Source organism: Hypomesus nipponensis, chromosome 8 (genome assembly GCF_054491055.1).
Source record: "Hypomesus nipponensis isolate SF chromosome 8, ASM5449105v1, whole genome shotgun sequence".
Taxonomy (NCBI): domain Eukaryota; kingdom Metazoa; phylum Chordata; class Actinopteri; order Osmeriformes; family Osmeridae; genus Hypomesus; species Hypomesus nipponensis.
Genome location: NC_140368.1, coordinates 6,034,125 through 6,047,018, shown reverse-complemented (window position 1 = coordinate 6,047,018; position 12,894 = coordinate 6,034,125). Strand labels below are relative to the sequence as shown.

The 12,894-nt window shown below is 51.9% G+C and overlaps 1 protein-coding gene across 1 annotated transcript in view; it reads left to right on the top strand.

Moving 5' to 3' along the window:
- Positions 1 to 10,262, top strand: part of gli3 (GLI family zinc finger 3) — an 88,806-nt gene extending 78,544 nt beyond the window's left edge. The window contains exons 11-15 of the mRNA XM_084703589.1: positions 4,057 to 4,206; positions 4,489 to 4,653; positions 4,808 to 5,095; positions 6,586 to 6,970; positions 7,608 to 10,262. Coding sequence (XP_084559715.1) covers positions 4,057 to 4,206; positions 4,489 to 4,653; positions 4,808 to 5,095; positions 6,586 to 6,970; positions 7,608 to 10,138 — 3,519 coding nt within the window. The 3' untranslated portion in view covers positions 10,139 to 10,262. The remainder of the gene's footprint in view (positions 1 to 4,056; positions 4,207 to 4,488; positions 4,654 to 4,807; positions 5,096 to 6,585; positions 6,971 to 7,607) is intronic.
- The last annotated feature ends 2,632 nt before the right edge of the window (positions 10,263 to 12,894 follow it).

Sequence of the window (12,894 nt, the reverse complement as noted above, 5' to 3'; positions counted from 1 at the left end):
ATATCTTACTCCAAGATGAAAAGACTGTGCTGAATTACACATGCCAATTCCAGGCCCCCACCCCCTTCTCCCTCACTCTCTGACTCCCTCCCTCCCTCCCTCCCTCCCTCCCTCCCTCCCTCCCTCCCTCCCTCCCTCCCTCCCTCCCTCCCTCCCTCCCTCCCTCCCTCCCTCCCTCCCTCCCTCCCTCCCTCCCTCCCTCCCTCCCTCCCTTGACTCTCTCCTCTTCTTCTTCTCTTCCTCACACAAAGCACTTACAGCGACTGACATCACAAAAGAGCGTATGATTTATTAGGCGGCGTTTGATAAAGCTAAGTGGTGTTGCGGGTCCCGCAGCTTAGTGGAATTGCCTTGTAAACAGGCCTTCTTTTTATGCACGTCTGCATGGGAACACAGCCTCACTGCGTCCCAGAGAGAGCTTGATAAGGGGAGCTGGGAGATGAGTCTGGCGAGGGGGAATGGAGTAGAAAATAGCTAAGTAATGATGGGAGTCTGTGTATCTGGCATGGGTTTGTTCTGGGCGTAGAGCACATGAAAGTGTGTCAAAGTCTGATCTTTCAAGTGAGGGGCAATACATTAAAAACCAATGCTTCTGTTCTGAGCGTAATGACACGGACGAGCTCAGGAAAATCACAGCATCTGTAGAAGTGCTTGTTCCTTTCTGTTTGTGTAACAGTATTTACCTGTATTGACTGTGTGTGTGTGTGAGCGTGTGTATGTGAGTGAGTGTGTGTCAATGGCAGTCTCCATGCCGCTGCCCCCTGGCCCCTGCCGGTGTGCTTGTGCGCACGTCTCCCTCCTAAATCCATCTCGGTGGCGTTTTTACAGTTGTTGGCCGATAAGCTGGCAGGCCGAAGATGAATAACCGGCCTCTACTCTGCTATCAGCACCTGTTTGTCGATTTAGCCGCCCGACGGCTCCTGTCCTCTCAGCATGGAGATTATTGATCCAATAAGAATTGCCATTAGATCCCACCATTAGGTCCTGGCCGTCCTCCCTCCTCTCTCTGTCACGCCAGGGGCTCATGCATCACGCCCGCAAACGGCCCCCACCATTTGTACAGCCTCAGAGTGTGAGTGTGTGTGCGAGTGTGTGTGTGTGTGTGTGGCGTTCCACGACCTGCTCAGCATCGCTCTCTGCCCGGGGATATCGAACAGCACTCGCTGTAGACTGATGGCTCGTCACAGGGATTCCCTCACCCAGAGAGAGGAACACACAGGAGAGGAGAGGAGAGGACAGGGGAGAGGAAAGGAGAGGCGGGGGTAGAGCGGAGAGGATGTTTCCGTGTTGTGACGGAGGTGAAGAGAGGATCAATCTTCAGGAACTTCATCTCCGCCTGTCTGTGACCCCATTCTATATTTTTCTCGTCATTTTGAAATTAAACTAGTCAGACGAGAGGAATGGAGGGGCCAGGCTGATACATGAGGTCTGTTCCAGCCAGGCTGGGATGATGGAATGGACCCATTCACTGATTCAGCTGGCTTTTGAGATCAGGGAATGAATAGGGCTAGAGGGGGGGGGGGTGCAGAACTCATGTCTAGGGTTAGGGTTGGTGTCAAAGCTAGGTCACGGTTCAGGGTCAAATGTAATGGGCTAAATTCATAGTTAGGGTTGGGGCCTAAAGCTAAGATGAAGGCAAGAACCAGGGCCCAAGATAGCCAGGGTTTGGGACAAGGGTGAGGGTGAGGGTGGAGGTCAGACTTCATATAGTCTGTTGTTGGGTGATTCCCCTGCAGAGATGAGACTGTATGGCAGGGAGGGCTCTGGTGGGGGCTCTGAGAGCGGCTGCAGGGTCACTGACTGGCCTCTGTGGGGGAGGGGGGAGGGGGGACGGGGGGGGGGCTCCCTCAGGGACAATGCTGCCTTTTGTCTGTGGACTGTCACGCCTGAAGGTACACACCCCAGACACACACCACTAGGTTATTATCGTCCACACACACACACACACACACACACACACACACACACACACTCTCATACATTCACACACGTAAGGATGCGCACACACACACACAGCAGAAGAGAGAGTGAGAGTAGACATATGTGTTGGAGGGTCTTGTACTTCTTAAGTACGGTCCTCATCATAAAGAAGCCACAGTCACTTCAACTGTTGGATGATGAAATTAAATAAAGGATTAAGATGAGGTTTAGTTCTCTCCTCATTCCTCTGTCCTATTGTATTCCTTTCCCTCCTTTTTTTCACCCACCTCATGTTAGTGGTAACGTGTTATGAGAGACTCTAATGCTTTACATCCCCCCCAGACATTTAAAACCACTCAAACTCAAGTCTCTATTTATCCCCGTCCCTCTTTGTCCCCTCTTCCCTCCCTCTCCCTTGCTCTCTCCTATCACTGTCTCTCTGTTTTTTCCTCTTTTTCTCTCTCTTTGTCTCTCTCCCACCCTCCCTCCCTCTCCCACCCTCCCTCCCTCACCCACCCTCCTTCCCTCTCCCACCCTCCCTCTCCCACTCTCTCTCTCTCTCTCTCTCTCTCTCTCTCTCTCTCTCTCTCTCTCTCTCTCTCTCTCTCTCTCTCTCTCTCTCTCTCTCTCTCTCTCCCTCTCTCCCTCTCCCTCTCCCTCTATCTCTCTCTCTCTCTCTCTCTCTCTCTCTCTCTCTCTCTCTCTCTCTCTCTCTCTTCTCTGTCTCTCCCTCTCTCTGTCTGTCTGTCTCTCACTCTCACTCTTTCTCTCTCTCTTGGTCTCTCTCTCCCTGTCACTCTCAGGTTGCCCCCTGGGTGTATGTCTCTCCCCTGCTCAGGAATGTAATAATCTGGGTTCCTGAGGGCCAGGATATTGAGTGTGTGTCCCTGGGTTTAGGGGGGCTCTGAGCGAGGCCTTCCGGAGGACACCACACCACACGCTTGTCTTTGTGCGAGAGCCAGATGTTGTCTTGATCGCTGGGGGATTCAGTGTCTGTGTGCCTTCTCCCCCCCTCTTTCTCCCCCCCTCTTTCTCTGTCCCTCTCTCTCTCTCTCTCTCTCTCTCTCCCTCTCTCTCCCTCTCTCTCTCCCTCTCTCTCTCTCTCTCTCTCTCTCTCTCTCCCTCTCTCTCTCTCTCTCTCTCTCTCTCTCTCTCTCTCTCCCTCTCCCTCTCTCTCTCTCTCTCTCTCCCTCTCCCTCTCTCTCTCTCTCTCTCTCTCTCTCCTTATACTGTATTTTTCTTTATTTTGCCCTCTCTCTTTCCTTTTACTTGCTCTCTTTCTTTCACTGTGTTTCTTTTCTCCCTCCCTTCACCTCACCCATTCGGCAGTCTTACACCACTTACCCCCTGGACTGGTCAGTGTTTGAGACTGCTGTGGGTGGGGGTGAGCTACGGCATGAAAGAGATCAAAAGAGAGGTAGGAGAGAAAGTGAGAGCGGGAAGAGAGACCAAAAGAGAGAGATTGAATGAGTGAGTGACAGTGAGAGAGTGAATGAGGGACAGAGAGAGGGACAGAAGAAAGAGAAAGGGAGAGAGAGAAAGAACCAAAGATAGAGAGCAGAGGAGACTCACAGATAAAATGCTTGGCTGAAGTTGCAAAGCCCTGGCATTTGAGACGCTTTGAGTGAACTTCTGATTCTTCGCCCCTTTCCCTCACCTCCCCCCCTCCCCTCCCCTCCCCATGCCCCCACCACCCGCCTAAGCCTCAGATTTCCAGTTGCCACAGCAGCATAAATGTCAGCCCTTGTCGTGGAGGCGGCCAGGCCCTGTGTGATGGGAGTGACAGGGTTTGATTTGAAAACCCTGTTCAGATCGGACACTGAGACTCACGAGCCTGCCTCAGCCCTGGGAGAAGGAGAGCGAGAGGGAAATAAAGAACAAATGAAGCAATAAAGGATGGAGACATTGTAAGGAGAGAGAGACAGACACTGAGAGAGAGGGGAAGAACAAAAAACTGAGAACAAATTTGAAATAAACCAATGGAGAGAAATGCAAGAGCCAATCGTGTGGTAATGCACCTATGGCTCATGCATCAACCTCCTATTTGTACCAAATCTGGTCCTGTGCCCCCTAGTGGTGAAAACAGAGAATACCTCCTGTATGCTGACATGGTCTTCCTTGTGTTCCGCTTCTCAGCACATAAACAACGACCACATCCATGGAGAGAAGAAGGAGTTTGTGTGTCGCTGGGATGATTGTTCCCGGGAGCAGAAGCCCTTCAAGGCCCAGTACATGCTGGTGGTCCACATGCGCAGGCACACCGGGGAGAAGCCCCACAAATGCACGGTAAGACCCTCCCCCTTCCTGGGTCCTTACGTAACACAGTGAAGATACTAGGGGGTGCTTTATTTGACTTTTACCGTCTTGAAGCCAGTGTTTTATCCCACAATGAGAACTAGCTGATCAAAGGCAAATCAAACACACCTCTGTTACTTTCATATTCAAAGAGCTTGATATAATTGGTCTGTGATTATCCTTTGATGCATTCTTTGTCATTGGAGATATTTTAGCTAAGTATGTCTATATGTGTGGTATCTCTGTGTGTGTGTGTGTGTGTGTGTGGTGCAGTTTGAGGGATGTGCGAAGGCCTATTCCAGGTTGGAGAATCTGAAGACCCACCTGCGCTCCCACACTGGAGAGAAGCCCTACGTGTGTGAACATGAGGGATGCAACAAGGCCTTCTCCAACGCCTCGGACCGCGCCAAGCACCAGAACCGAACACACTCCAACGAGGTCAACACACACACACACACACACACACACACTGTGTGTATGTGTATTGACATACTGTACAAACTGACTACCACATAAATATACTAATACACATAACCTTTCTGTTATTTCACACTCACAAACACCCCTGACTGTCTCTCCTCTGTCCCTATAGAAACCGTACGTGTGTAAGATCCCAGGCTGCACCAAGCGCTACACCGACCCCAGCTCCCTGCGGAAGCACGTGAAGACTGTGCACGGTCCTGAGGCACATGTCACCAAGAAGCAGCGCGGCGACGCCTACCCACGACCCCCGCCCCGGGAACCAGGGGGCAATGGTCAGGGCAGGTCACCAGGGCAACTGCCCCTGGGCGGTTACGGGGACCAAAGAGAGTACAACCATGCTACCTCGAAACAGGACGAATGTCTGCAGGTCAAATCCATCAAGACTGAGAAGCCCATGGTAAGCCCGTCGCCATGGTTTCGGTTGCCGCGTGATGGGATGGCGGCACAGCCTTCCTGGAAACGCTTGAACGGCCCACCGTCCACTTTGAGCTAACCCTGTTACTAATATCACATCCAGGATGTGCGTGTGTGTGTGCATGCTTGCTAACCCTAACCCCTCTCTCTAACGAAGCCATCTTTTCTTCTACCCAACGCTTCGTGCACTAACTGCTCCCTGTCTCTGTCTGCGCTGGGACAGTGGGTGATCAGGTGAGCGTCCCTTCTCTCTCTGTCTCTCTCTCTCTCTCTCTCTCTCTCTCTCTGTCTCTCTCTCTCTCTCTCTCTCTCTCTCTCTCTCTCTCTCTCTCTCTCTCTCTCTCTCTCTCTCTCTCTCTCTCTCTCTCTCTCTCTCTCTCTCTCTCTCTCTGTCTCTCTCTCTCTCTCTCTCTCTCTCTCTCTCTCTCTCTCTATCTCTCTATCTCTCTCTCTCTCTCTCTCTCTCTCTCTCTCTCTCTCTCTCTCTGTCTCTGTCTCTGTCTCTGTCTCTGTCTCTCTCTCTCCAGCCCGCCGTGTTTCACCCATCTACAGTCTGTCCATGCAGGAGCCTGTCCTCATCTCATCTCATCAGCCATTCGTTCCAAGCCTGCTGCAGTTCACCAATGCTTCTCTTTGTTTTCCTGCCCCTCACCTTTGAACTGTCTCTCTTTAGTTTCTTAACTGTTATTGCGGAGGCGCCAAAAGAGGGCTCCATGCCTGTGGGCGGAGTGCCTCCTACCGCAGCAGGGCATCAGTGTGTTTAGATTACACGGCCAGCCCTGCCCAGGGCTCCATCAGACAGAGGAGCCAAGCTCATTCTTCTGGCTCTGAGGGAGACAGCTGAGGGAGACAGTGGGCCCTTTCACAACACGATGAACTCCCCTCGCGTTTCACCTCCATGCCAAGAAACAGATTTCCTCACTGATCTTCCCTTCATTAGAACTGAATAAACAACCCAATTAGGCCCTAAACAGTCTGAAGAGAAGCCCTTGTCAACCCTCGTTCCTGCTTTTGTTAATCACTTTTAGTGTAGATTCCTCCTCTGTGGTGTTTGTGATGGCGTCTGGACTGGACCATTTGAGAGAAAGGGGGAGATGTTACTGCAAATTCTGTAAAACCTTCAACAGCTTACACTCATTTCATGTTTTTGCTATGCATATGTTTCACAACTTTCGTAAGAGAACAGTTGAGTCCCCTGCCCTTGGTTCTAGAGGTTCAATGTTCCTGTTGTCTCATTTATGGAAGCATGCCTCACCTGTCGTTACCCTGAAAACCACGCACACCCTAAGACTGATGTCACCTGGTAACGGGTTGATTCATATTCATGACTTCTCCTGTTTCCCCATCCTCTTCCTCCTACTATTACTCATCTATTTTCCTCTCATTTTCTCCTCTCCCCTCTCCTGCCACCCCTCCACCCTTCTCTGCCTCTCTCCCCCCTCTCCCTCCACCCTCCCTCCATCCATCCTCCAGACGTCTCAGCCAAGCCCTGGCGGTCAGTCTTCATGCAGCAGTGACCAGTCCCCCCTCAGCGCCTATCTCAGCCGTGGAGTCCAGCTTGCGGTGAGCGCGGGACGCTCACCGGGGGAGGGGCTGGACGAGGACGAGGAGGTGGACGAGGAGGGGGAGGAGGAGGAGTGCGACGGCGGGGGCATGAGCGCCCCCATAATGGACTCCACGGTGTCCACGGCGACGGCAGCCCTGCAGGCACGGCGTGGCGTGGGGCGACCTCTGAGATGGATGGAGCACCTGAAGATGGAGAGGTTGAAGCAGGTTAACGGAGTTCTGCCCAGGCTAGGGACCCTGTCCCCCACACTGCCCCCTAGAGGCTCCACGCTGCCTGCCATCCTCACCAAGGGTAACTACAGCTTCCTTTAAACCCCTCAGAGCAAACACAACAGGCACAAATGTTCCAGACCAAACAATCACAGCGATACACACATTACAGTCCAAGCTTCTTAAGCAGCTGGTCTAATGTCTGCGATGTAACGGAGGGGGGGGGGGGGTGGATTGATAGGCATTCTCTGCAACAGTATAGGGAGGATCAAGTTGTGTGAAAGTGACTATAAACATCTCTGCAAGGTCTGATCACTGGGAATGCGTGCTTGCTGGCCGCCCTGAATCGTTAGAGCGTAACCAATGGCCCAGATTGTCTGTTCCGCAGGGACATGTGTATCAACCCCGTATCGTATCACTGCTACATCACATCAGTGATTAGAGCATGTAATGACGTTACATGGCCCGACTGTGCCAGTTGTGTTTGCGAGGAGGTAGCATCTGTCTGAGGCATCTCTCCTCACGTCCGCTGGTCTCATCATGTGGCTCTTCCTCTCCTCTTTCTCACTCCCACCCACCCTCCCTCTCTCTTTTGCCCCGCGACTCTGCCCTCCTTTATCTCCTTCCCTCTCTCTCTCTCTCTCTCTCTCTCTCTCTCTCTCTCTCTCTCTCTCTGTCTCTCTCTCTCTCTCTCTCTCTCTCTCTCTCTCTCTGTCTAGGCCGACCAGGTGTTGGGGGACTACCCGCTCCTCCTCCTCCTCTTCTTCGCCCGGAGCTGAGCAACACAGAGCTGACGGTGCTGAGCATGCTGGGAAGGGACCGGCGCGACAGCAGCGGCAGCGCCACCAGCTCCGCCTACCTGAGCAGCAGCCGGCGCTCGTCGGGCATCTCGCCGTGCTTCTCCAGCCGGCGCTCCAGCCAGGCGTCCCAGAGCGAGACAGCGGCCAGCCACCACCGACGCCTCCACAACCTCAGCTCCACCGACTCCTACGACCCCATCTCCACCGACGCCTCGCGGCGCTCCAGCGAGGCCAGCCAGTGTGGAGGCGGCGGGGGAGGCGGGGGGGGAGGCGGTGGGGGAGGAGGCGGAGGAGGCGTCTACCTGGGCGCGGGCTGGGCAGGGTTCGGCGGGGTCGGAGGAGGCGGGTCCAGGGGGTGTCTCAACCTCACCCCTGCCCAGCACTACCACCTGAAGGCCAGGTATGCAGCCGCCACGGGGGGGCCCCCGCCCACGCCGCTGCCCAACATGGAGAGGATGAACCCGAAGGCCCGCATGGCCACGATGGGGGAGGGGCAGGATGGGGGCAGCCAGACGCTGCCCCCGCTGGTCAGACCGCGCCGCTGCAGCGACAACAGCTCCAACGGGTACGGGGGCGGACACGCGGCTTATCGGCGAAGGGCGGTCTTCTACCCGGGCGAGGGCCCGGGAAACGGCGAGCGCAGGGCCAGCGACCCGGTGAGGACGCACGCCCCGGACATGTCAGGCATCCCCCAGGTGCAGCGCTTCAACAGCCTCAACAGCATCCACCCTCTGCCCCTGGCGGCGTCTCTGGCCCCCGCCGAGCTCCGCAGCTTCAGCCTCCAGAACTACACGCGCTCCGAGGGGAACCTGCAGAGGGGCCCGCAGCACTCTCCCTGCCCCCCCAGCATCATGGAGCACTCCGCCCTGGAAGCACTGGCCATGGAGGGGGACGGTCTGCTGGGGGATGAGGACATGCTGCCTGATGACCTGGTGCAGTACCTCCACTCCCAGGCCCAGGGGAGCCCCTACGGCCAGCCCGAGGACCTCTCCTCTGGGCACCTCTATGGGGACGTGGTCCTCCTGCCTGGGGGGGAGATGGAGCAGCTCCAGGGGCTGAACCTCAGCTTCCCCAGCCTCCAGCAGCACCAGCAGGTCGGGGAGAGAGAGAGAGCCAACAAGGAAGGCATGCCCATCCAGTGGAATGAGGTGAGCTCTGGGAGTTCAGAGAGGTCCCCTCACAAGCAGGTCCAGACCCAGGCTCAGACCCAGGCCCAGAGCCAGAGGTGTGCTAGGTGGGTCAGCTCAGAGCAGCAAGGCCCAGCAAGCTCTCCATTCGGGAGGTTTGGGAACATGATGGTACAGCAGCCGAATCAGTTCCCCAGGGACTTTCAGAACCACTGTACCCAGGGAAGCCAGCTCCAGCCCCAGCTCCAGCCTCAACTCCAGCCCCAGGTCCAAACCCAGGCCCAGGCCCAAACCCAAACCCAGGCCTCATGTAGAGTCAATGGAGGAGTGAAGATTGAGTCCTCACTCAGCTCCTGCATGGAGCTGAGAGGAAGCGTCTCCAACTCCACTCACACCTTCGGCCGGCCCGACTTCTCCCACATCATGGAGGGCCCCCTCCCCCAGGGCTACCGACAGCAGGCCGTCCCCACCCCCGCCCAGAACCACTCGCACTTCCAGCAGAACCACAGCACCTCCAGGCAGATCGGAGACAACCTTCTCCTGAGCAGGGCCTCCATGGAGAGCCTTCCCCAGGCCCCCGTCCTCCACCACCTCCCCCAGGCTCCAGCACCCCCACGCCAACCAGCCAGCAGCAGCTACAGGCACCCTGCCAGGCCCCAGCACTACCTGGCTCCCCACAGCCAGGTCCACAACCAGGCCAGCCCAGGCCTCAGCCAGCCAGGCCAGAGGAATGGGGGTCCTCCCTGCTCCCTGGCCCACCAGGTGTCTGGCTTGAAGCTGGAGGCCCCAGACCAGGGGTACCTGGACCAGCCGGGCTATAGTGATCCAGCTCTCTGCTTGGACCCTGTGGAAAACAAGAACTCCTCTTCCTCCTCGTCCTTCAACTCCTCCTCCTCGTCCTCCTCCTCTGCTCTGGAGGAGCAGTGTCTGCTGGAGACCATGACGGAATCTGTGGGGTGTCTGGGTTCTGAGGGCCCTGCTGCCCTCCTATCCCCTGGGGCAGACCAGGTGACCAGTACAGTGGACAGCTCCGAGGCCCTGGAGGAGGTGGTGGGCCTGGACTTTGGCTCCATGCTGGAGGAGGCCTACGACCAGGGCAGTCTGGTGTCCGGGCCAATGAGCCCCTCCATATTCCAGGGCTTGTCCAGGACCTCATCCCGACTCACCACCCCCAGAGCCTCCGCCTCCTACCACAGCACCATGCCCACGCCCAGCCTCAGCACCATGCCCACACCCAGCCTCAGCAACATGGCCCTTGGAGACATGAGCTCCCTCCTCACCTCCCTTGCCGAAGAAAGCAAGTTTTTGGCTATTATGCAGTAGCATAATACTCTCACTCTCCCTCTCTATCTGTAGCTCTTTCTTTCTTTCTCTCTCTCTCTCTCTCTCTCTCTCTTTCTCTCCCTCTCTATTTCTCCCTCTTTCTCTCTCTCTCTCTCCCTCTTTCTCTCCCTCTCTATTTCTCCCTCTTTCTCTCTCTCTCTCTCTCTCTCTCTCTCTCTCTCTCTCTCTCTCTCTCTCTCTCTCTCTCTCTCTCAGAAGATAGAACCGTACAGAAAAAGAAAGAATAAAAAAAGAGTAATGACATGGTCAAACTTTTGAGAAAGCAACAAATTATGAAGAGAAGAGGTTTATGAGGTTTGTTCCCAATACAGATTGGTTGCCAAACAGATTTATTTTGTAAAAGTGTAATCCCTTTCCTCGGACCAGGGATGTGTCAAAAATATGTATAGATAAATATATATATATATATTCCTTTTCTGGAATGAAGGCTATTTTTGGAAGCCCTTCAGTTTGTACGACTAGAAGTACCTGGGGCCAGAGATCCCCACTCACCTCTCCCAAAAAGTATTCTGAGTATCGTAGCTGTTTTCTCACTGTACACTGTCGGTATAAATGCATGTTGTATTCAAGGTGGAGCATACACACTGTCTTTATGAACACTAGCGAGGGGCTGGGTACCTAGCAATAAGGTTAGCCCCTAACTCCATCACTCCACTGTTACTAGGTCAGAATGGGCTCCTCTATTGACTTTAAAGACCCTGATGGTATCTTTATATAAACATTGTTTTTTTTAAACAAAATTTACACTTTTACTATTGTTGTTTTGTTCGTATGTTACTTTTGAGAATACGTAAATCTTAATGTTTCAGTGCTTCTACCAAGTCTTACCAAGTGGTGTGTTTTCTGTCAGAGTATTCCAATATGGTATTGAGTCCAACATTACAAGGACCACGCTTCAAAGTCTTTACAAACGCCATGATAAGTAGTAATTTAGTCTCAATGGCTTGACTTAAAGTGCATCATCTGTTAAGGTACTGTACTCACAAATGTATATAACTATGTGTTTTTTTTATATTTCCTTTGTGAAAATCGGATTGTTGGTGTTGGGTTGCAAAGTGTTGTCTCTGTGAAAATTGACTTGTGAGAGCTTTGGAAAGTGATTATCATACAGTTAATGTGTTTTTTTGTGTTTTTAAGATATAGCAGATAATCCAGCACATGATTCATCAAGAGAAAAAGGGTCCTATTTTGGTGCTTTACCATATGCTAAAGATTTCCAATTCATGTTTTTTTTTGTCTTATGAAGCCCTTAAAATGACTAGGATGAAATATTCACCTCATCAAGGTGTTTGTGTTTATTTTTGTTTGTTTGTATCGGGACTTTATAGGAAATTATCCATATCTTATTCTCTACATGAGTTTAATACAGTTTATGTGTCCTGCCACCAAGTATTGCAGTGAAGTCCACAGTGTTAGTGTTGCCTTGCAATCCCAAATGAGAGCGCACAGTATACAATATTCAGTATGTATTGAATAGTTTATCTAGTCTGCAGTGGCTAAGCAATGAGGTACAGATTGTATTTTGTTTTGGTACTTTTGTCATTTTGTAGCTGTGCATCCATGTTTTCTTTGAGAGAGGTGAGACTCATTCCCTCGTCAAAGACCCGAGGGGATAGCCATGAGGTATGTGCCTTATATTTGCCTGTCAAAAAAATAAAAATAAAAAAGATCACTGCCAATCTTCCATTGTTAATTATGAACAAAATAAACATGTTAAAATGTATTGTGAGACCTGTATAATTCACATTTATATAAGAAATGTCTGAATATCTCAAAAGTTGAAATGTGTGAAATGCATAAGCTTTTATCTTTTTTTTTATTTTTTATTTTTTATTTCACCTTCCTCGTCATTTTTCTTTTTTTAAACATGTAAATACTGTACTCAGTCTGTAGGTTTAGCTGAGATATGAGGGGAGACCTCGGGCCAATTAAGAAGACTTTGAGCGCAGGGATTGCCAGGGCCTGGTTGAGGGTCCAGACAAACCACACTTTGTGTGTGGGGGAGACAGTGCCCAGCAGTGCTCCTCTGGCAGAACAATCTCTCTGCTCTTTTATAACTGACCACAAATGTTTGTATGGTTTTAATAAAAAAAAAAGGAAATCATATATTTGCGTCTCCTGTCTTTCTATTTTTGATAAGAAATAATGCAACAATGGCATTGGTCTGCATTTTTGTTGTAGAAGTCACACAAAACCTCACATTTAAGGATAAAGAGAAAGAAAAGAGTCATTGACTGGTAACATGATTACTGTTTCTGCATGACACTTAAATGTCAGCGTAGTTTGAAACCATTCACTTTGAGTTGATCTGACCCAGGGAAGCCCTGGCCAGGTTCTCTTAAATCAAGTTTGTTTCTGAACAGTAAAGAAGTTTATCAGACATTCGATTAATGTGGTATGAACCGTGGGGTTATTACTTCCTACACGCAGTTATCGCAGTGCACCACACCACCGGGAAAACTCCAAGTAACCTGGCTTGACGATAATGGAGTTATAGAGAATCAAATAATGGGCTTGTGTTGCCCTCTACAGGCGATTGATAAAAACTGCATGTAAATTTGCTTCAGGAGCTGGATAATGGCAATAAGACACACATGTATAGACAGATACTGTCTAAATCCTCCAGCATGCATCCTCCATTTCCCTTTATTTAGGTTATCTGTAAAATCTCTCTGCATAGCTGAAAATGCTGGTCCTGGCATTTGAAATCTTTTGCGTTCTCTCAAGACGGGAGG